The sequence below is a fragment of the Maylandia zebra genome, linkage group LG5 (genome assembly GCF_041146795.1).
Source record: "Maylandia zebra isolate NMK-2024a linkage group LG5, Mzebra_GT3a, whole genome shotgun sequence".
Taxonomy (NCBI): Eukaryota; Metazoa; Chordata; class Actinopteri; order Cichliformes; family Cichlidae; genus Maylandia; species Maylandia zebra.
In genome coordinates this window covers 38,779,060-38,803,822 of record NC_135171.1, presented here as the reverse complement: position 1 = coordinate 38,803,822, position 24,763 = coordinate 38,779,060, and the positions used below count along the sequence as shown (strand labels likewise).

Genomic DNA, 24,763 nt, shown 5'->3' with positions numbered 1-24,763 from the left:
AACTAAATGTTGCAGAAACAGACCGTGCAGGAGATCACGTAGGGGTGTTTTTGTCTGTTTTCACAACAGAATGTTAAAGAATAAATGAATACACAAACCCACAAAATCTGGTTTAGCGCCAAGCTTCACTTGTTTCTGATGCAGTTCTGAAACCTAGTCGGCAATGTGGGTAAGACTAAAGGGCAAAATCAAGCAAACAACAGAATTATTATATTTTTTCACTTTCCTCCAGTTGTGATAGGCACTGCAGAAAGTTTTGGTTCATTTTGCACTAATATATATTTAAATATTATTATATTTTATCTCAAAAATAACATTTTTTTATTATTATTTATTATACCTCATAATCTTTAGTTTTATACATATTACTTTTTGTTTTACAGTCTTGATTCGACATCAATTCATTTGATTCAGCAGTGATGTTATTTCTTAAAAGCCCAAGACTTAAAGCTTAAGTTTAATTTTTTGTGCACACAATCAGGGAAATCTTGAAAACATATTTTTTGCATATTTGTATTGCATTCAAGATCCATCCATTTTCTTCTGCTGATCCAATTGAGCCTTGCAGGAGCCTATTCTAGCTTTCACGGGGCGCCAGTCTATCACAGAGCTAACATAGACAACCTTTCAAGGTCACACTCACACCTATGGCCCACGTGTTTGGACTGTGGGAGGAAGACGGGAAATCCACACAGAACATGCTTCACACAGAACAGCCCCAGCCGGTTGATGGATAATTCATAATAATTGAATTATAAAAATTTTGATCCACCCATGAAGTTTAAACCCATCATGGAATAAATCCTAGCAAGATTTCCAGAAATGTCATAAATATAGCGAGCACTATAAATAAAGATATTACCCCCACTGCAGTGGTGTGAAGGCAGACGTATCAGCCCAACGTGGACAAATGAAACTAGAGACACATGTCTGACCACACGGTACAGGGACAAATCATTTTTATGATCAGGTGATCAATACAGTGCACGACATGCTTACTCCCCTAACCTGTGCTTCCACTCTATCTGAATTATACACTTGACAGAATAAATTAATCATTTTTGGGTTGGCAATTTGGGACAATTAACGTCAATTAATAGACTATGAAAATTAAAAAAATACATCATATCAACAGTGTTGTACTCCACAATCACAGAATCACAGAATCTACAGAAATTATGATCATAGGGTAAGAACATAAATAAATGCCTTACCATCCCTGTGTTATCCTCCATGTCATAAGGCTGAGATTTCGATCAGCTGCTCCACGTATCTTACACGTTGGTGTCATGACCTCTGGATTGCACCGCTGCAGAAGACCAGCTGCATGTGTGTGTTTGTTGGTTTAAGAGAGATACGAAATGGCTTACACCTCTGTAAGTAAATACAGCATGTGCAATTATGTCATGATGTAAACCAGCCTTATGTGCACATAAGGCTAGTTTATGTTACCTATGCTGCTCCTTGTTACGTCTCCTGTGTATGTAAGCAGTATTTTGCAGTGTGCACAGTATGTGGGTGTGGGTGTAATCCCCTAGTGTTCAGTGCTCAGCTGGGGAGGCTTTGCGTCACCAATACAATCAGCAAGAGAGTGTTCATATCAGGACCAGAGTTTCCACCATGTCCTCAGGGGCTCAGGATAGGCTGTGCAAGGGAAGAGTTCATATGCATGCAAGGTTTCCTTATGCAGAAAAGACACGACGGTATTAGCACTCATTCTTAGAGCATGTTTTTATGTGTGATTACATTTTCATTGTACTGGTAAACACAAATATAGAATTTTGAATCACTAGCAGACATTTAATTAATCTTTCAGAATACAAATAAAAGCAAATTAGCTCCTGGTTTGCTCAACCTGCACTTTGCCTGCTACCATGAATTATGGATTATTTTTTTAAAAGTTCTTTTGATCAAATTTTTCATAAAACAAGCTAAATCCTAAACCAGTGATTTCAAACAGCATCTAGCTCACGTTATAGCAGCATTATAGTGTGTTGTAAACCTTCTATTTCAAAACTGAGTGAAGAGAGAGGAGCCACTCTACTACACAGGCAAAGAAAAATCTCCATTAAATCTTTACGAGTATAAGGAAGAATAAAAAAATAGAAAAGGAAGCTTACAAGGCGGGTAGGTGCTTAATGGGAAGCATGATGAAATAAGAATGAGCAAATCTTCCACCTGATATGTAGCTATTCTGTGGACAAAAGTGATGAAAATATGAAAGGAAAGGAAGGCCGCTTTTCTGTCTAATGCACAGAAAAATATTTCTTCACATTTACAGATTAATTCTGTTCATAATTTTGCAGTTTATTCATGAACATTCATCTCCATAAATGTTCCTCATAGTGGGGACTGAAGCTCTCATGCTCCCGTGACAGGGCTCGGTCCCCGGTGTGCGCACGTACACATAAACACCGCACACAAGCACACACGTCTCCACTGTGGTAACCAAAGAGACACAACGGCAGCATGTGCCGAATAGACAGGGAGGAGACCGAAGAGAGGGCAAAATGGAAGAATGGTGTGACATGGCAAATATAGTTAGTGCAAAAATATAATCAGTGAGGGCCACCTAAAATTAGCAACAAGCACTTCCAGCTCCGTACAACTGGAGTGCATCATTTAAACTGTCCATGAAATATGGAGAGGACAGGACTATCATCCAGGGAGAGAGGATGAGGGCAAGTGAGGATGGAGGACAGACTGGAAATAGGAACTCGGGTTGAATACTCGTGAAAAAAGGGCAAAAAGCGTATTATTGTCTCTTTATTCATGGAAAGGTTGTTAGAAACAATGTTATACAGCATCTATGTATGCAATGATTTATGTACGATTGGATGGGGTTATATTTTAAAAACATATATTATTGTACTCATGATGTATCTAAAGTATAATACTGAGGATGTTACAAAATGCATCTGATTTTTTAAAAGGTTATTATGTAAACTGAGCGCTATAACACTGACATTGTCAAAAAGTACAGCACATATTAAATTAATCTGAATAAATGTTAAACGAAAAGTATTTTTAACAAGGTCTTCAGCCCAGAGTCACAATGAAGGACTTGTACACCTCCCTGTAGGCATTTCGGAGGAGAACGTACGGGAAGCAGCTCTCCAGCATGTCTTGGCTCAAGAACGGAGACTCCTCCACGATCTAAGTGAGTGAGGTTTAAAAGGAGTCGTTAATTGTTCAATTATAAATGCTTTGAAGAAGAGAGGCATTAAAGAAGACGCTGCAGGTCTGACCAGTCATTGTAAAGAGAAAAAAATCCTCAGCTAATTAACAGCCACAGGCTTTTCCATTTAGTCAGATGATAAACTTGCAGATTCCTCTCTGTAAGTTAAAAGCGCATGAATGATTCTCTACACGCTGCCACACCTACCATGTGCAGGAGCAGGTAGATGGACTCTCGGTTTTTGATCTCCATTCTCTCCACATTTTGTCCCAACTGAAGCAGCGTGGACGAGGCCAGCTGTGGAAGGACACGAGGACAAAAAGACGTTTTTGCTGTAATTGTCCTCATTTGTCTTTCACCATATGACTTTTGCATTTGCTGAAAATCTACGCATCAGCTTGGATGAGTGTTGTCTGTGAAGCTGTTTGTTTCAGTGTTTTCTAACCTTCCGCTCTCATGATTTCTTGCTATGACTCAATTTCCACCTACACCACTTGTTGTAAGGAGAGATAAGAACTGTTTGTGTGTTTTTTTCCTTCGCAGACTTAATTATTAAGAATACTTTTAGAGCCCATCAAGCATTTCACATAAAAAACAGCCAACGTCTGATAAAAAAGATGCAGCATGATGGTGCGGGCAGTCTAACTGATCTTTTGTGTTGTATATTTGTTGTTTTACTTATTAGCTTTTCAAAGTTGGGGTGTAAACATAGTGAAAGTCAGGATTTAATTTATTCAGTATTGGTTTAAATCATTCAGTATTTGTCCAAACCACATCACAATCAGCATCTGTGTCACTCACCAGGAGAAACTCTTTGAGCTGCTGCTCGATGTTCTTGTTCTGGATGGTGAACATGGCAGCAGCCAGCTGGTTGATAGCTCTAGCTAAACAGTGGATGTTGTTGTTGTGGCCTAAAGAAATATAAATTAAAAAAAGCTATTACTACCACAGAAAGGATGAATTTGAGGCCCAACGGTTTTGGAAAATTTACTTAATGAACACTTAAGAGGAAGCATGCTGAGCATATTTCCTCTGGCTTACAGGGCACATTTTTTTCAAACATGTCAATGGAAAATCGAGGCAAAGAAAATAATCTGTGACAAATGCCACTCTGCCCTTTGATGGAAATCTGAGCTATTGCTCCTCTTAATGTTTTAGTCTAGGCACAGAGCCAGGCACTTGGGGTCAGCAGGGCCACATGCCAAGAGTAACTGTATCAATGCACGTCAGACAAAGTTATCTGTAAACAAAAGTCCCTCACAGAAACGTGTTTCTCATTAACTGACATGCTTTGCTTCAGACCATGCCAGACTGGAAAGTATGATACACAGAGATGCTAATACGCCTCATGTTTCAGGGCAGAGTACCTCTTTTACACACTATCAGCAGCCGGTAAATAATGACAGGAAGACGGACAGATTAGCCTGGAGAATAATCTCGGTCAAAAAACGATAAGCAGCTGAAAGGAACAAATAAATATTCACCTCCGTGTTCTCGGTTGTAGAACGAGTTGGGGTCGAGGGCTAATAGGGGCAGGGACACGGCAATGTAGACGAGTAACAAACGGGACAGCTTGTGCTCCTCGTCAGGGGATGTGTTATCTGCAGGTTTTTAAGTGAAACGTATAAGAAAAAAGTTAAATAAGCCATTAAAGTGCAATGCACCGTATCGGGGGTGCTGATCATAGTTTAAGTGTTACCTGTCTGCATGCTGCGAATAGCTGCAACAAGGCTAGGATCGATATCACATGGTAGCCCTGCAGCAGAAGCCAGCTCATATATGCTCAGAGTTACCTGTAAGGTCACACAGTATTAGAGACAATAAGTGGATGGTGCTTGAATAGAGTGCATTTAATTTCTTTGCATGCAGCATCTCCCTTTTTACCCTAAAGTTTCCCCTTTAGGTACACAAAACGATGATTTAATGACTTGCTTGTCAGAGTTCAAATTTAATGCTTCATTTTAAACGTTTAAAATTTCCTGCATTTCCTGCAGACTGTGGGATCCTGATCTGTGCTTTGCATTTCATAACACAGCAATAACAGTTTACTTTCCAAGGAGTTACACTAAGTCGGCAGTGGATGTCTTTGTCTTGACACACGGCGTTTGATCTTGCCCTATTTCTGGTTGCATGCATGGTTGGCCTGTCTGGGCAAAATGTTTCCACTGATGTGGTTCAGAGAGCAACGCTGCAGCAGCAATCAGACTCTCTCACAGAGGCATGAGGGGGCTGCTGACGTCTTTGGGGTTATCCTGGCCCCGGACTGTGGCACGGATGTCAAGCCTCAATCAGAAGCCAGACGTAAGTAAAGTGAGGGAGAGTTCATGAGTCACAGTCACACAGATTGGTCCAGAGGGAGATAAGGAATTTAATATGTTTGGTACTTTACCAAAATGTTGTTTCTTTAAGCTCCCCAGCTCAGATCTACTGTTGTTCTCCATCTGTTATTTTAATATATAAATTATGGAGCACCCGTACATGCTATATTCTATACTCATAAACAAGTAAATAATGATACATTTGCATTGCATTTGGAGTGTTAATACAATAACAGTGTTCATTTTTTCCACAGTGACACAACCCAAGGTCGATCAGCTGCGATGTGATGATTCACAGGCCATGAAAATTTGATTACTACACATTCGTTCTTGAGTGAGATCTCCATATATGGATGTGTTTTTCTAGCTGTAGGGTAAAAGCTGGGATTTACCTGGATGTCAGCTTCAGGGTTGCTGAAGTCTCTCAGGCACTGAATGGGTCCCGTCAGGTAGGGGCAGTGTTTATGCAGGATCTAAATTATAGAGTTATATGATGAAATATTACTGAGATCATATCTCAAGAAAGAAAAACACCTTTTTATATTAAGAGCTTTTTTCGAGAAGTTATTATTCATCTATCATGTGTAGTCTTCATTCTAGTGCAGAAGAAATGCCGTTTTAGTGTAAAATTATACGAATCATGGGGAAAAAAACCTTGAAATGAAGTGAATCTAAACTATATTCTAATCAATTTCATCATAAGATAAGTTATTTTATCATAATCCTGTTGGACATTACATCTTTCAGGCATTCCTGGACCATGGCTCTGAAGGACAGAATCACACCGATGATGGTCATCCTCTTCAGCACGTTCTCTCCACCTAGAGGTGCGTATAAAGGACATCGGGGGGTTTACAGCTGTGCTCCTGCAGCGTTTCATGCATACTCAAGCACAAGTAGAACGAGCAGACAATCCATGGTTTACATTACTGTGGGCAATTCTGTCGCTAATCATGGCTCAAGTGAACATGCTATTATAAACTATAACAGGTGAACTTGTGAAACTGGGACAAGAATGCCACTCAGGTAAAGGTGGTCAACTTACAAGATTATACACAGAGTTTTTATTTCCTGTTCAGTATATTTTTAATATTATCACGATTATTATTATTATCCATCCATCCATCCATTGTCTTCCACTTATCGTTGTTGTGTGGATATGTACATTGTTAAATTGTTATCTCCTCGCTGTGCTCCATCCTCCAGTTCTCACCTGTCAGCCTCTTTTTCAGATTGACCATTTCCTCAGGTTTGTCAAAGTTGTTCTTCATTTGTACCAGGACATCCATGTTCTCAACCACCATTTTCTACCAGCAGAGAAGGAAGCAAAATAAGTGCTAACAGTTGGATGTTAAAACAGGGAGAGGTCAAAGGTGTGAAAGAGCTGTGTGGCAGCATCGTTTCATTTCAATCATAGGTGTAAAGTGGTGAGCCAGTACACCAGTACAGCTGCATTAACCCCTATCTCATGTGTGAGAATCTATTGTTTCTCCACCAAAGCATGAGCGAAGACAAGTGTTATTAGTGGTCTGTCTCTCTGCTAGACTACAGAAAAGCCACCAAGGAGAACTGAAACAACTTGGTGAACAGACCTCAAAAGCCTTTATGCAAGACATAAAAAACAGTGCACTGCACTTGCTGCACTGTGTGCGCCGCATACACACAATCAGCAAAAGCAAAAAATGCTGACGTAAGCAGTAAATGCTGATATGAAAGCCACACCTGTGCTTTCCTAAAACAAAATATGCTCATTTACTGAAATACTAAAAGAAAACAATAAAATCGTTGAAACATTTGCACTGATTCATACTGTACCTTAAGCTCAGTGACTTGAGAGGTGATGTGCCACATCAGGTTCTCGCTCAGAAACTTCAGGCCATATGCACCAATTAGCTCTGCCAGAGCCTGTAACTCTGTTCAGAGGTTAATACGAACAATTTAAGGATAGTGAAAAGCAAGGGATCAACAGCAGTTTAAAGCGGTGCCAGATTCACAAAAGAAAGCTTAGATGAAGATGTATTTGTTTCGAGGAGATGAGAAAAGACACTGCTTAAATTTGATTTGTGAGTGTAACTGAGTCAGTGAGACAGAAACAACTGCAGCTATTAGGCCGTTCACTCGACTTGACTTCTGAATGAACACGGACAAATAAGGATGTGTGTGGCTGAAATTGGAAATAGTTCATGGACAGGCAAGTGACTCACTCTGAGGCAAACAGATACTCACTGAGGAGTAAATATAGAGAACAAAGATGTCATTGTGTGGGGGGGGGTGTTTTGTATCCTGCACATGTTTGCATGCATGAGCCGAGGTCTTTAGCGAAGTGCATATAGCCTTAGTGTAGTCATAAAGAGGTACATTACTCCTGCGGGGTGGTGTGGAGGTGGACCCAGAGGTTGTGTGGAGGAGAGACATGCTGGAATAATTATGAGGTATGGAGGGAAAAGTGGATGAGATGATAAGTAATACTGCAATTCAAATTATCCAAGCAGGGCCAGAATAAACTGCATGACACAGCGTGTGCAAGAAAGTACTTCACACCGCCGCAGTGACAAGCTCCACATCCTCTTGTGCAATAGCGCTTCCTCTGCATGCCGTCACAGCAGTCGACGAGACATACGTGATTTTTCTAAACAGAGTGAGTCATCTCATGTACTCTGGAATCACCATCACTAAACTTCCACAGGGGAATTATTTTGAGTCTATCAGGCATACAAACATGGTTTAGCAAAAACCAATAAAAGATAAAAATGAAGAAAAAAGACAAAAAAATAAATAAATGAAAACGTGTCCTTTGTCACAGGATAAAAAGTGTCAGCTGGGGGATCTGCTTTCAGATTACACCCAAGTGACTGAAATTATTCAGGCTACTGTAGCTTAAGTACAGGAACCGAGTGCGTGACAAGCTCATAATAAAAAGTTGGATATGTTGCTATGGATACTACGGCCTGCAAGTCACTGATAAATGTCTTCTGAATTACCAGCCCGTAACGAACCGGGCAATATAAGACTATACAATATATTTCCAAATACATCATTACCACATTCTTTTTTTTTTACCCTCACTTTCACTTTTATTTTTTGTGAAAAGAAGGCGATAGCACAAAAATCTGCAAAAGGCACAGCTTGTAGGACAATTTTTTAAATTATAATAATCAAACTCCAGGCTGACCTGATATATCTGAGAACTCCTCTGCTCTGAAACTTGGTTCCGTGTCAGTAACCTGGCTCATAAAGCAGTGCAGCGTAGGACAGTGGACGATGAGGGAGTTGCTAGCCTGGCGCAGAAGACTCTCGAGGAACCTGGATAAAAGGAAAACCCACAAAACAAGAAACATATGGTAAGTGATAGAAGCTCAGCAGGATTTACCTGTATGCAAAGTGGGTTTCTGTTTGTAATGCATTTCCTACAAGTGTCCAGGAATTAATATACTTTATACATGAATCACTGTATTTTGATATGTGTGTTTAAGTACAGTAGATACACCTATACATGAGACAGACCAGTTTGTGTAGAGAGTTGTAATAGTCTGCCCTCCGTGGGAGTCGAGTGGCTGAGTTTGCTGCAGCAGTACGCTCTTCACCAGCCGGGTGACGTCCACATTGATGTAGCACGAGAGGCTGTGCAGATTGGCTACATAGGCTCTTATCCCTGCCAGGAGGTCAGAGGGACGGGTAATCTCCTGGGTGGTCTGGTTGTAATTGGTCATTCTCACGATGATTCTGGAGAAACATGTTTAACCAACGTCACTTGTCATTGGGCTGAAGTGGACTGAGGGTGGACAGATGGGACCTTAAAATGGGTTAAACGAGCCATGGTGACTCGGCGCTGCTCCAGGGCTTCGCTGTCAGTTTTCTCTTTTTGTAAGACCTTCATTCTCTCACTTTCTGTCCTTGACGTTATTTACAGTTTCAACTAATCACTGAAAGCATGCCAATCGTCAAGTGCGCTGATAATCATCAGCTAAGGCAGCGAGACTGAGCGAAGTATATACAGAGAAACACTGGGTTACCCTGGTACCAAAATCTAATCTAAACAGCAATAAGCACTGAAATGATACAGAGCAAGGGACATGATGAATCTCTTCTGAGATTTTAAGCTGGTAGAACACAGCTTGTAATGATGAGAAAGTGGGGCTCACTACAGAGATGGAGAAGGCACTTTACAAGAGCCAAATGAAAAATCAAAGGCTTGCTGGTTTTTTCTGCTCTCTGTCAAGTCCTGCAAAAAAATTATTACTTTTTAGGTTTAATACTTCTGCAACCTCTATTCATAATAGAGGTGACACTTCTAAACAGAATGCATGCAGCTCCCATTCAACTAATTTTAACATATAGTGAGCATTGTGTTGATATGCACAATGTTACATTTGCATAGCATAAATTAACATTAGATCTTTTTTTGCAATTAAAGCAATTGTGAGCATTAGATTTCTGCTCCTATGTGCTCGTATATAAAAACCCGTATCCCCACATACTCAGAAAGACGCGTCTCAAGTTGAGATATGAGGAACTCTGTAGGGACAACGATGTGGTCGAAAACAACAAAGTCACCGCAAAGACTGTAGCAGGAGCAGAGCTCTGTCAGCATCAGGTGCAGCTTGTCCATGCTAGAAAAAAGGAGGCAAGAGAGAAGGGAGGGTATAATTGTAAAGACAAATATTCGACAATAACACTGTAAAACATATCTGGTTTATGTGTAAGCTGAGGCTGAGGGGAGGAAAAATGAATTGACAGAATTACAACTTTATTAATGAGCTTTCTAAATTTGGCTACTTACACGATGTGATCAGACGCTGAAAACACTGAAATAAAATGTAATGCCAGTAAAACAGTGCTGTGTGTTCTATCTAAAGGGCGACGGTGCTTCGTTTTTCACATTTAAAGGCTTGACTCAGCACCTGACTGATTCACCTCAGAGGGACTTAAAGTCCAAAATCAATTACACCTTGCGAAAGAGTACTTTCATCCTCTTTTCCTAATAACTAAAAGCAAGAAATTTGCGAGGCAGTGAAAGAACTGATTTGATCCGATTCTCTTGCGTGATTATGCAACTGCTCTTTGACTTCAACGAGCTCTGCTGAAAAAAAAAAAGCATTTCCAGAGGGTAATAGGGGTGCGTCAGCTAAACTCATTTAGACATACTCAAACCATCTGCCGGTTCAGAAGAGGTGAAAACAAATCATATGGTTGAGAAAGAGATGAAAATAATCAGGGCAAACAAAAAGAAAGCTGACTTGTTAGCGACCGTCCTGTCTTTCCTGAGGCTCTCAGCGCCTGGCTTTTCTTTTTGGACCTCTCCTTTTTTTGGCATCTGCTTTTTTTGCTTTCTGTATCGGGCAGCGCTGATGGTCTCCGCGCAGTGCTTCGGCAGCAGCTGAGGGGTTATCAAGTAGGAAAATGCATGCAAAAAAAGAAAGGAGAAAGACAAAGACAGATTGAGAAAGAGAGAGAAGGAGGGTGGTAGAATTAAATCCATGCAAATATAAAGTGACATCTTCAAAAACACATTATGCAACTTTTCATTCGCATTGCAGAAATCTTGTCAAAAAGTAACCGTTTCATCACATTTTTCTCAAGGGATTAAAGAAACAACATGACTTAATCAAATCCAGAAATGCAGACCTGCCTTATCATTTTATTCAAATTCCCAAGTCTGTTCCCTGCCTCCAGCTATGGCAAGTGTGATTACATTTGGATATGGATTTTGGCAGGGCAAATCTGTTAGATAATTAGTTTTTTAAAGCCTGAAATAGACTGGGACTTCACCTGATCGCAGAGGTTGCGCTGCTCAGCACATATCTCTAACACAACAGTGCTGGTCTGCTTGGCTATCTGCTCCAAGAAGGTGACACACAGGCGCAGACTTCTCTTCTCCATTGCCTGTACCTGGAGACACAAGAAACACAAGTGTGTGTGTGTGTGTGCTGGCACACAAAACACAGAACATGGAGGAAGGTATGTGCAAACATACAGACAGGTACCTGTCAAAGCACAAATACCTCTACACTGTTGAATGAGCTGTTTTAATCAACTTAAGTACTGCAGACTGAGCTGGGAAAGAGTGTAGATAAAGACAATGCACAAATCTGCACTCATTTAGTCACAACAAAAAGAGGTCTCGATTTCTGTGTAAAATTATTAACTTTGTCATCAATGTATAATGCATGCTATAGCAGTCATAAACTACGATTCACCACGAGAGCTACAAATCAACAATCATGTCTGCTGTCCTCACCACCTTTAGCTGGTGATTTATAGCTTCCTCAGCAAGATAACTGAACACTGACCTCTTCTGGGCAGAGAGGGTCTCCACTCTGACTGAAGTGAGCACAGGCCAAAGGGAAGGCCATGAGGTAACGCTTCATGGTCACCTCCTCGCTGCTCTGGGTAAACATCTTCTCAAAGACACGAGGGTAGAAGCTGTAAAACAGAAAAAAGAGTTGTGAGAGAAGAGAAGAGAAGAGAAGAGAAGAGAAGAGAAGAGAAGAGAAGAGAAGAGAAGAGAAGAGAAGAGAAGAGAAGAGAAGAGAAGAGAAGACTGACCAGAAGATGGACAGCTCAGATGTCTCATACAGCATTTCTTCTACAGCGTCCACCATCTTCGTGTGAAACTGCGTCAAGTTCATCACTTTTGCCAAGTCGGGATAGTCCTTTAGCGGAAGGGGGGCCTTATTCACACTTGTGTAGGCCTAAAAAAGATGAAGATGCGACGCTGATTTCTGCTGCAAACATGCATTTTACCTGAACTCTACATCACAGTCTATGCATTAAACTTGCTTACCTGTAATCTTAGCCAGTCCAGTCTAAGAGCCCTGAAATCAAACTCCTCTTTGTTGTCCACTGCAGGGGAAAAGCCAGTCATGGTCATTATAATTCTGGTTACTGATAAGTGTCTTTATTTGGTTGTTTCCTTGTCTATTCACAGGTAAATGCTCAGTAATGCTTTTGATTACCTTGTTTGACTGAGAGACCAGAGAGAGTTGAAACAAACGAGCTCATTAGGACTGACTCCTCCTCTGGACACACGTACATGTTCTACGATGGAAAAAAGAAAATACTCTAATAAACACTCTAATAAAAAAAACACTGTGTGCTTTAAACTACTGCTTTATATTCACACACATACTCCTACGTTCAGGTACCTGTATGGTGTCGTTGAGAACCAAGGCATCAAACTGTGCCAGGTACTGCACATGGTAACGCTGAACTACGTTGTTGTACTTTCTCATTAGACCTCTTAATTTCTCCATGTAGTACAGCAACTCAGCCAGCTGACTGGAAAATGTAAAAAAAAAAATCGTGAAAAGAATGAACGGACACAGAAAACTGTCATTTGAAAGTTGAAGCCATGATCAGATATACAGTATCAAATCAAAAAAGGTTTTCTTTTGTGAGTGGCATGCCTCATTTATTTCACTGCTGCTGATCTCTGCCCAGCGTCAGCATCACTAGCAGCTACAGCAGCCCATAGCCACGCTTTACTTTCTCTGCACTTACTTGTCAATGTAGTCCTCGGGAACCTTTAACTTTGGCATATTCTCAGAGTGTCTGACGAGCCAAAGGATCTCGTCACGGGAAAATGAAAGAGCCATGAAGACAAACAGCGCCTTGGGGATTTGATTGGCACACAGAACACAGAAGAAAAATGAATGTTAGGAAAAAGTTTCAGATTTGGTTTGGTAGCAGTTAAATTACCATGAAATGTGAGACTGCTGGATGTGTGATGTCTACGGCCAATTATCACAATGTGAATGTGTCTTTGTGAAAGATCTTGCAATAACGACGTTACTGGTCTACCTTAGGTCCCAGAAGTCCAGGCTCATCCTCCAGAACTTTACATAATTCCTTCAATGCCCCTCTGAGGAAATGCCGCCTCTCTCTGTGCATGGCCCCGCTATACAGAGAAAAATACACAAGGTTACTGGTGTTATAGCTCATGTCACAGATAAAATATATGAAATATAAACATGCCGTCTCCTGCCAGGCTTACCCATTGACTAAAACATGCTCACGGCATTCCTTGATGTCTGCAATTCGTTTGTTGTATCTGATGAAAAAGAAAAAACATGTTAATAAGATCAAATATTGCTGCGATAATGACAAAGTGTCTTCATTTTCTTTATTAGCTTCATGTTAACCTCAGTCTCAGTTTTTATTAGAAATTAATATATGAAAAGATACTGCACTATAAATCAAGAGGATACTCTAAACATTATACTGCAAATCACACCACAATCACAGAAAGATCTGTTTCTTATCATTTCTTGTTGACCTTTTATCCCTCTATTCCTAATTTCAATTACAGTGCGAGTCTGTTAAGGAGCCAATCTGCTCTGGTCGTCAGCTTTGACAGCTTGAAATCTCAGAATAGCATTATCTCATACCCATGATCTGATTTCTTAATTAGGGGCTTTTTCTCACAGTCCCCAATGCAGAGTACACTATAGCAGCATCGGCTGCATACCCTTTAATGTTGTCGAAGAGGTCCTCTGACACTTTGTGTATGTTGAGGACTTCATCTCTGGTGAGGGTCAGGTAGATGCCGCTTCGCAGGCCCATCTTCCACAGCTCCTGGGAGGCTTGGTTTGAATTAAGGCTGCTGTGGCACAGCAGGAAGCCAACTACAGGAAGGACAGTTAGCAACTGTCATCAAACAGTCTACACAACTGAAGGAATACTGCTAGTTACTATGTTACATATTTCTTTCTTTTCTTTCTTTTCACAACTTGAATTCCCAAAAGTATCTGATATTTAAGCTGAGAAAATGTATCGTTTTAAGATAGCAAGTATGAATTTAACGGCAAGAACACATCTTGGAAAAGCTGGAATGTGGGTAAGAAAATCATAGAAGAAATAACTGATGCTAAAGCTACAGCTGAAGGAGCATTTTACAACTAATAAGGTAAATTTCCCACACTCTGTAACATAACTGGGTTGATGATAGACAGAGATTCACCAGTATACAAAAAAGTGCATCCACAAACTGTGGCACAATTTCAGGATAATATTCCTTAACGTAAAATTTCAAAACTTTCACAAAGATTACATAAAAACATCAAAAGGTTCCAAGAATCTGGAGAAATCTCTGTGTGCAAAACCACGGCCAAAATTTAAAATAAGGTGCTCGTGATGTTTGGGCTCTCAGGTGGCCCTTCATTAAAAACGAGCATGATTCGTGAACACTTTCAGAAATCACTGTCTGTGGACACAGTTCACACAAATGCAGGTTAAGCCTCTGTCAGATGGATAGATGGATACCCCCATCTGCCCTCTTCTCTGGGCCAGAAGTCGTTAAAATGGGCTGAGGCAAAGTGGAAAGCTTTGGGTTAGAGGAATCAAAATCTGAAATTCTTTCTGGAAAACATGGACACCACATCCTCTGGACTAAAGAGAAGAGAAACCATCTTGATGTCAAGGTCAGTTCAAAAGTCTGCATTTCTGATGGTTATGAGTGTTATGAGTGTCTGTGAAATTGGCATTTTGCACATCTAGAAAGGCACCAACAATGCAGAACAACATATGCTCCCATCCAGATAATGACTTTTTCAGGGAAGACTTTATTTCAGTGCGACAATGTTAAACCGCTGTCATGTTCCTGGGTCTGTCGACCCAGCGTTTTAGTTTATTTGGAAGTTGATGTTTGTTTAAGCTCATTAAGTTGGTGAAGTTCATTTGTTTATTACATTTCCTTTGTGTTTTCAACCCCTGTGTTAAGTAGGGTTGCCAACCGTCCCTTGAAAAACGGAATCGTTCCGTATTTGGAAACAAAAGTATTGAGCTGAAAAGGGACGCACTTTATCAAATGGTTAAAAAAATAATTTCACACACAAGAAAAAGAGCTAAAAAATTCCCCACACTGGCAAAGGTGAAGACAATCGGGTCGCCCAACCCTGGCCACGAGGTGTCCCCTATTTATTTTTCAAGGAGTTGGCAACCCTAGTGTTAAGTCTTTCTTGCCCTTCATGTGTTTCATGTCTTTTGTTAAGTTCATGTCGTCTGTGTTTCATTATGTTTCCTGTTTTATTTTGAAAGAGGTCCTGTGTTCCTGCGTTTAGTTTTACATTTCCCCTGTGATGTTGTTATGTTCATGTGTGTCAGCTGTTTCCCCATGTGTTGCCACTTGTCCTGATAACTTCTTGTGTGTATTTAAGTCCTCTGTCTTCCTGCGTTCAGCATTGTGTCCTCCTTCATGCTGTGTGTTTCTCTCTGCGGCTCCCTGTGTGTGTTTTCTTAGAATCTTCCCAGTTTAGGTTTGGTAAAGTTTTCTGTTCAGCAATAAAAGCTGGCATTTTGAGTTCAGTCCTGTTTCCCTTGAGTTTGCGTTTGGGTCCAATTCCTGCCTGCACACAGCCGAATCATGACAACCACATACTGCATCTAATACAGCAGCATGGCTTCATGCTGTAGAAGAGTCCGAGTGCTGAACTAGCCTGTCTCCAGACGTTTCACCAACCGAGAAATACAACAAAAAAGACCCAGGACTGTGGAGCAGCTGGAATCCAATATCAGATAAGAACAGGACAACATTCCTCTTCCTAAAGTTCAGCAGCTGCTCTCCTCAGCTCCAGATGTTTACTGTTGTTAAAAGAAGAGTGGTGCTGCACAGTGGGGAAAAATGACCCTATTCAAAATTAACTCTATTATTTTCGTAATTTTTTCAGTTGGAACATTTGATATGTTTTCTGTGTTCCACATGTGAATAAAAATGGGTTTATGAGATTTGCAAATCACTGAATCATGTTTTTATTTACATTTACACTGTATCCCAATACCTAGGGAACAAACACAGTTTGTTACCATCTCGTTAGTGCTATGAGTCCAAAGCTTGGCTAGTCCCGGGATGGTGTGCAGTATGTCCTTAAAAAAAAATGAGGAAACTGGAAAAGTGAATTACAAAAGAAGGACCAGGCCTGATTAAACTACTATCTACAGAAGACAAACAGTATCTGAAAGTCACGATCTTAGGAAATGGTGCAAAAAAAAAGCCAACAAAGATATGACACAGGACCTCAGAGACGCATCTAGAGCTTCAGTTTAACCATCAGCTGTTTGCTGAACCTTCATTAGAATTGGTGTCTGTGGAAGACAAGAAGCCATTCTCATGAAGGGCAACAGGGAACAAAGGCTGAGGTGTGCTGAATTAGCGCCCGGACCTCAACATCACTGGAGCAGTGTGGGATCATTTTAATACAGAACAGAACAAAAGACAGGCATCGTCCAAAGAAGAGCTTTGAACCCTTCGAAGAGCCTCAAATTAGTCTTTATTTCTACAGTGTTGTTTATCACAACACAGTCGCCTCAAGGCGCTTTATATTGTAAGGTAGACCCTATAATAATAGAAACAGAGAAAACCCAACAACCATATGACCCCCATATGGCGACATTGGAAAGGAAAGACTCCCTTTTAACAGGAAGAAACCTCCAGGAAAAACAGGCTCCGGGAGGGGCGGGGCCATCTGCCGCGACCATTTGGGGTGAGAGAAGGAAGACTACTTAAAGAAATGACAAGACAGAGAGCCCAGGTTCCTTAGAAGTGTACATACTCAATTTTTAACTTACATGCTGTGTTTTCATTCATGTTTGCACGTTTCTATAAATCACTGCATCTATTTCCCATTTTCCTCACAAAATCATAAATAAATGAGGGGTGGCTTAACTATTACTGTGCACCCATTTTTCTCATGTGTGTTACATGTGGGTATATCCAATAGGTTCTCAAACCACTTAAATTCTGTAACAAATACATTTAAATTGGAAATATAGAAACACTTACTAATAATCCAACGCTCCATTGTCTCCATAGACAGGTATTCGCACGCCATCTGTAGAAGACAACCAACTTATTAACTCCCACAGACTCATTTACTGTTGGCAACATGAATAAAGTCTTTACTTCAGCTGTTATACATCCCTTTTCTATACTGTGTTTTGGTCCTTTTTCATTTGCAGGAGTATTCGCTGCCTTCCAAAGTGTAGATTTTTATACAAGACAAAGTATATTCAATATAAAAAAAGTTGGGGCATAAGCAGAAAAAAGCTAAAGGCACACAGTTTTCATAATTAAGTGTTTTAAAGATGCAGAATAAAAACAGAAGTCACATAAATAACCTGAATAAATGCATTCACTCTTATGCTGGTAGTAAAACATTGTCATATTTCTCTACACCTCGTCTCACTATTTCAAAACAGGAGTTGAGGGTATGAGAGGAAATGAGACTCACAGTGTCACAACAGGCTGAGTCCAGCATGGCAGCTGGAGCACTGAGCAGGCTGAGGAGCTGGGCGCTTCGCCACTGCTCTGCTGGCAGGTTCCTCCGTGGGTAGACCATCTTCAGCGAAAGCAATGCTGTTGTCACAGCCTGACAGAGGGATAGAGGTGCAAAGGACACCGAGTGAGGAAGACGGATGGATATGAGAACATTTTAAAAGCCAAAAGGACGAAATTCTGAGAGAAGGCAATGCTTTAAAAACCTGATAAATGGTAATTTGTTTTGTTGCACGCACACGGGCATATTTCAAGATAACCCATGAGTAAACCCTTTTAATGGTTCATCATTGAAAAACAAAATAGTGGAGAAAAAGGCAAACTATAATAAAACGTTTTTGTTTCATAGAGTGGTGAAGGCATAAAAGAAGTTGGGTTGTTCAGGTGCAGGGAAAAAAGAAAAACACCTTTTATATAAAAGAACTAGCATTTTGCATACTTTACTGTATTTAAAGTTTACCTTTGTACTTGGACAGCTAATGACACATTTTTGAATTTACCTTTGTATGAGGGCCAAACTCCTCCGTGAGCTTCTTCCAGGGATGATCATACTCCAGAAACATCTGGCCAAGCCGAGGGTAGGAGGGGTCACTGTAGGGGTCACATTCAGTGGAGGCATGACAAGAGCAGCAAAGCTGCAATACCAGTGCAGCACAGTACTATTTTAATCCAACTTACAAGGTTTTAATGAGAATAAAAACATCTGATTTAGATTTGTAATATTTTATGCGACTTACTTTGGAGTTGCTGAAATAATTCAGACTGTGGTTACTGCAAATGGCCTTGCATTAGCCAAACAAAGTGCGGCTTTTAAAGTAAGTAGTAACTAATGCTTAAAGTTCAAATGTATTATAATGATTAGAAAAATTGGAGTATTTGTGGATGAAGCGTTTAGCACTTGAAATTGTTTGCAGCCACTTTAAAAAGCTGCACGACGTTTGCTGAGGCGTCCATCTTTTCCCCACCTGCTTCCATTCGTCATCTCGTGGGCACAGTTGAACATTCCCACCAGGGCCTTCTTATCATCGATGCGAGAGAGCGTGATGATAACGGAGGTGTACGTGATGATCAGATCCAAGTAGTTTTTGGTGAAGTCAAAGTTGGTTGTCTGAAATCACAATTTTAGTGTCATCATTTGCTCTACGTTCCATTTCAGATATCACATATTAAAGGCAAAAAGATTATTTTGGATGGGTTTGGTGTGAAATATAAAGAACAGGTGCAATTTTAAATGTGGCAATAGCAGAAGAAGATGAAGCTCGGGCGTGAGAAGAAAAAGCAACATAATGTGCAATGTGTAATCAGGCTGCAGGAATAAGAAACACAGCAGCAGTATCAGAGTGACTGGTGACCAAAGCGAACAGGTAACAACTTTAATGTTTTCATCGAAACACTACCCACAGAGTAAATACTTACTATATCAAAGAAACACTGACAGGCGTCTATGGTGTTCAGCAACTCATAAACATGGTCCTGAATGGAAAAAGGAGGATTGGATTACAAATGACAGACCTGCATAATAAGAAAATTTGCCTTTGGTCATTATAAAGTTTAAAGAAAAATTTATAATCATGAATAATTTGTATCATGATTGAAGTCTTACAAATACCATGAATGTCTTGGCATTGCTGCAACCTCCACACAGAGAAAAATGAATATTTTGAGAAAGGTGTTAAAACCACAATGAGCTAACTGCCCTCGGTGTATGCAATATAATCAATTGCTTTCTTAGGTCACAATAAACCACTCTATATGTAAATGTATTCTAATAACAAAAGGTCTGAAATAGTGAATGTGCAGAGCGAACAACGAGACAAACGTCACTCTGTTTACGACCGCCGGCACTGCGCTCTATTTTCAGGTTTGTCTTTTCTTATGCAGTAGAGTGAAAGTCTTGAGCCACCACTCATTTCTTCTATATCCTATATTTTGCTATGAAACCAGGAAATGGGTTCAACGATTTATAACCGTATGCAAGAACACATAGAAATACCACAAATAAGGCCAAAACTGAGTTTGTACAAATATAAAGAGCTTGTAAGTCAATATTCAGTATGATCGCCTTTATTCTTCAACACAGGCTGAAATCTCTCAGACTGTCTTGTAATTTCTTTAACCTCCTAAGACCCGAACTCTTCCATGGCATGTATTTTTAATTTTTCTTTGATATTTGGTCATTTTGGGGCCCGATGAATGTAAAAACAAAGAATTACCAGATTCTTTTTAACCTTATTTTTGTTTTTAAGGGAAAAAAAGAGCCAAATATGAGGATATTCGTTTAAAATTTTGATAGAACAGTAGCAGTATAATGTCCTCGTAAGTGGCTATCAGGCCCTTCTAGAGCAAAATTCAGTATTTTGGTCTAAATAACCCAAAATGTGATGTCCACATATGTGGACGCCAGGTCCTAGGAGGTTAAGTCGTCTTCAGGAATAGGTCAGGCTTCTCAAAGGACATCACAAATGTCCTCTTAGGATTCTGGATGCCCTTTGTTCCATTCCCGATGATCCCACGCTGCCTCAGTAATGTTGAGGTCCTGGCTCTGGGGAGGACAGTCCATGACTGATAATGTTCCACTGTATATTTTTCTGTTCAGGTCACAGTGTGTTTGCTAAGCTGAAAAATTCATCTGTTGTCAATCAGAGACTTTCCATGGTGGCCTGAAATCACAAGATCCCCAACAGCACTGCTGAAACTATGACAGAGCCTCCACCATGTGTTATAGATCACTATGGACACTCGCTGTTGTACCTCTCTGCTGATCTTCTCCTTCCAGATTTAAGTTCATCACTCTCACTGATTTTCAGTTCCACCATGATATCTGATGGGACTTTGGTAGATGGATGAACTGAAGAGCCAGGTGCACGTCTCGGATTCTAATCCAGGTCTCTGTTGGATTTTTTTCCTGTTTCTTGAGGACTTCATCATATATGTGCCAGGTTTTTGGCTAATTTTCTTTGAGATTCATTTTGTTGGTTTGATTTTATGCTTATCTTTAGTATTTTTTATAGATTCACCTAAAGACATAAGAAAAAGCTGTTCTTTCCAACAAGATAAAAATTGGTTTATGTGTAGATGCTTGTTCAGCCCTTGATTTATGTGTCTTTTTTATTCTTGAATGATTCATAGGTCAATGTTACGTGGCTTAACAAACAAAAGTATTCCTCTGAAAGGGATCAGGTACAACGTCTGGACGGAACAGAAAATGAGTGAAAAAGCAGCCAAAGAAAAACTTTAAGAGGCACTGTCACGGCACTGGGTCTGTAGCCCAGTGTTTTGTGTTTAATTTCTATCCCTCAATTATTGTTAGTCATGGTTTTGTTCTCTTGATGGTTTTCTGTTCACATTATATTTGTTTTTAGCTTCTAGTTTCAGTCACCGTGTCCTCCTTGTGTTCCACATTTCATATCCAGTCACTCATGCCTCTGTGTCAAGTCCGTGTCTCTGTGCATATGCTATGTTAGTGTGTTCAGTTTTGCTTCCCCTTTGTCTTATTTTTGTCTGATTTGTCCCAGCTGTGTTTCCACCTGTTTCCCATCCTCTCATTATCCTGCCTGTGTATTTAAGTCCTCAGTCTTCCCCTGTTTGTTGTCGTGTCCTCTTCATTTGCTGTGTGTTCCTGCATAAGTGCCAGGTTCCCTGGCCACATCATATGATGTCAAGTCTTGTCTAGTCATTTGTAGTTAAGTGCATGATTCTTAGTTCAAGTTAATCTTTTGTTTGTTTCTTTTTCAGTGATCATGTACCTAGCATTAGTGTGTATTTTCCAGCAATAAAGCTGCTGCCTTTTTGTTAATTATTCTGTCTGTATCCTGCATTTGGGGCCTACATCCTGCTTGCCACACAGCACAACCATGACAGAGTCTGAATAACCTCCAGAAAGCCTGCAGAACTATTGCTCAAGACAATTTAAAAAAATTATAAGAAAGTCGGGTTCTTTAAAAGCAAAATATAAAGAAATGAGCGGCGGCTCAAGATGTCTTCACAGTTCTACATAAGAAATGATGCACAAGTAATTTTCAGTGTGATTAACTTTCACTTTTTCAATTATCATATATTGTGTTTCAATAACATACTCAATATCAAAAAACAACTGTGAGATTTTAAATGTGAATGAATGTGAGATGATGAAAAACAACTATATTCACCCTGAATTCAATGACATCCAGGAAAGATTCGTAGTAGCTCGTTGTGTTGGACAGCACTTCTGATTTCTGTCGCTGGATGCTGGTCAGATTTTGCTAAACAATAATGGAGACATCAGAGGTTAGATGTGAGGTGATGTTTAACTTCCTCTGTGGTTGATAGTGATTCATGAATTACAAGAAATACATGAACATAATACATAAAGAACATCAGCAAATTGGTAAATACTTTACAGTGCACTGCAAAAAAACACAGAAGTGCTGCTTTCATAAATCAATTTTATGTTCTCGAGAGCTCAAACTTTCATTTTCGCACGTTAATCTTTCTGGTACAACACAAGCAAAGCACTTTCTGGCATATTTAATGAGGTTTTCATTTTCATTTCAAGAAACAGAACCTTTATGAACACAAGCCGACAAAACAAGAAGAAAAACATAGAGACGAACATTCGGGGAAAAATACGCTTGAACAAAAGCGGTTTGCACTTACAATGTTTCCCCTGTAGTCGATGTTGGGGAATCTCTTGTTGATATACTTGATGGCAGATTCCATGGCCTTATCTGTCAGGAAGGAGGGCCGCAGTTTGGGATCTCCACATGTCTAGATGAGAGGTGTGGAGATTAAGGACAGGAACATGTACAATATATTCTATGTCATGTTTTCACATTTCAGTTTCATAGCTTTTATTTTTTGTTTTTATTTTTAAGAGCCGCTCGACGATAGGTAGAAAATGCCAATGACAAGAAAACAATTAAAGTAACTTGGCTTTGCTTTCACTACCCCTTTAAACAACCTCTTGAGCAAGATCATTAACATAAAACTGTTCCCGCAGGGCTGTTTAGAAGCTGAGAGCAAAAGGCTTCACTCAAAGCTCACAAGTGTGAGGGCAGAAGTGGAAAAATGCATTTGTTGGGGTTTTGCTGAAGTCTCAGCTGTTTATCCACTTCCCCTTGATGAATAGCATGCACATGGATGCAAACTGCATGCCATTTCTCGAAATGTGTTGGTTGTCGGTGTGAATCCATTAGTCTCTCCAGTCATTTTACAATTGCCAAGACTCACGCTATCGACACACATGTGGCTAAAATGATCGTATATTTTTATTTGTTCACTAATTTTACTGCTTTTGTGGGAGTTTTACAGCTTTATGTTCAAAGTAACTGAAATTTGAGTTGACTGACAGCACAGACCAACTTCCTGTTTGCACTTCCTCTCCTCAAAAATACATTCAGCTAGAGCCTCAGTTGACAGTTTTCCCATCTTGCAAAGCCAGTAAACACACAAAGCAGTTCCCCCAGCTCATAGTTTATATCTTTATATCTCTATATCTCATAGCCAGAGTTTAAACTCCACCTTCAGAAAACCCTCCTGAGTTTGAGAATTTGTAAATTTCATGTCATCTGTACTGGTATAGCTCCTGTTTGAAGTTTGTTACTTCCGTGCATTAAAAATGAAACATGTTCAGCTCTTAAACTATTAGCAAACATTGTTATTGTTTTTATTGTTGCTATAAGGATGTGATCTGTACAGTGAACCTATCACTGCTTTGTAAAGGTTGTCAGGAAACTGAAAGGAAAATGATTCACAATAACTTCAAATCGAATTTACCGCTAAGCACTGAATCAGTGTGTGCTTACGTGTTTGCTCTTAGATACATTTTTATCATTTGATAACTCATATTTACACCAAAATAAATAAAATGAACAAGAAGTTCGTTATTTCTCCTCTTTGTAGTTCACACCATTTGTCTCTTAACTCTTCCTCTTTTTCCCCTCACCTTCTTAATGTAGTTCATTCGTATCAGCACCCCATTTCCTCTCTCATTGAGGATGGTGAGTTTTTCAGCCAGTTTCTGCTGGTAGTCCATGGCTCTGGGCACAAGATGCCTCTCCCTCCGTCCAAGCCTTGGCCTAGTCCTGCGTAGCGGTTGAACCCTGTGAAACAAGTGCACACAAGTGCCTCACCCTCTGACAAGTCACATGGTGTAGGTGGAGACAGGAACTGACAGAGCAGAGAGTGTGAATTACGCATGTTGTGATAATTATATGCCAAAATGACAACTGCAAAAAAAATTGTAAGAAAAAATGATACTGATTTGTGAATTAATGGCAAAAGGTGTTATCTTACTGTTAAACTTACACTGATGCACTCCTTTGTTGTGTGCAGTGCTCATCACCTCCTTTTGCTTTGTAAAAAAAACAAGAACAAACAAACAAACATTGTAAACAGGAAAAATGAAGAAAAGTTACAGTACAATTATATTAACAGCATTTACAATGATCACTTTGAATATTAAACTTTATAAACTATTGAGTTAGTATTGAACAGCAGGAGTGAATCCTCTACTTCAACACAAGGTGGCGATATTTACCCACTGAAGCTCTCTGGGGTGACTAAATGGGCTCTCAGCTATGCAATCAATGTGCAGCTGCTCATGAGAACACAACAACATTATGCACAGATCCTAAAAACTGCATGATACTTAATCATTTCCAGAAGTACTAAAATACCTTTTCCAATATAGATTTACAGTGAATTACACTGTGTGCTGCAATTTACGGCTCCAATTAGTCAAGGGATACTTTACATCTCTTCAGACTCAGACTTTCAGGTGGGGACCAAATAATGTTGCTATTTTACAATCCAGAGCAAAATGATGCCAAAGTAAACCTGACCTTTAAACTTTTGGGTCTAAAATGTCTTTTTATCATTTTATTTTATTAGGCCTGTTTGTGAAATTGTGTCATAATTTCCATCTTTGAATTGCCAGTTGTTCTATGAGCTCATGGTGACTCTAACCTTTGACCTTTGAACATAACATTTTTATTATTTATTCTTTGAGTTAAAGGGAAG

The 24,763-nt window shown here is 39.8% G+C and overlaps 1 protein-coding gene across 1 annotated transcript; it reads right to left on the bottom strand.

Annotated features, from left to right (window-relative positions):
* Positions 1–2,750: 2,750 nt before the first annotated feature.
* On the bottom strand, positions 2,751–23,895 carry nckap1l (NCK associated protein 1 like). The gene is made up of 31 exons (XM_004547728.3): positions 23,688–23,895; positions 22,400–22,510; positions 21,913–22,005; positions 19,181–19,237; positions 18,730–18,872; positions 18,265–18,355; positions 17,721–17,858; positions 17,273–17,321; positions 13,964–14,120; positions 13,490–13,546; positions 13,297–13,393; positions 12,997–13,106; positions 12,642–12,774; positions 12,453–12,534; positions 12,281–12,339; positions 12,043–12,188; positions 11,787–11,919; positions 11,266–11,385; positions 10,734–10,873; positions 9,975–10,106; positions 9,001–9,219; positions 8,669–8,799; positions 7,312–7,409; positions 6,710–6,803; positions 6,235–6,317; positions 5,889–5,969; positions 4,878–4,971; positions 4,663–4,779; positions 3,980–4,089; positions 3,386–3,475; positions 2,751–3,156 (listed from the first exon to the last, which is right to left on the bottom strand). The coding sequence occupies exons 1-31, from the start codon at positions 23,775–23,777 to the stop codon at positions 3,040–3,042; spliced, it is 3,372 nt and encodes a 1,123-aa protein (XP_004547785.3). The 5' UTR covers positions 23,778–23,895; the 3' UTR covers positions 2,751–3,039.
* Between the last annotated feature and the right edge of the window lie 868 nt (positions 23,896–24,763).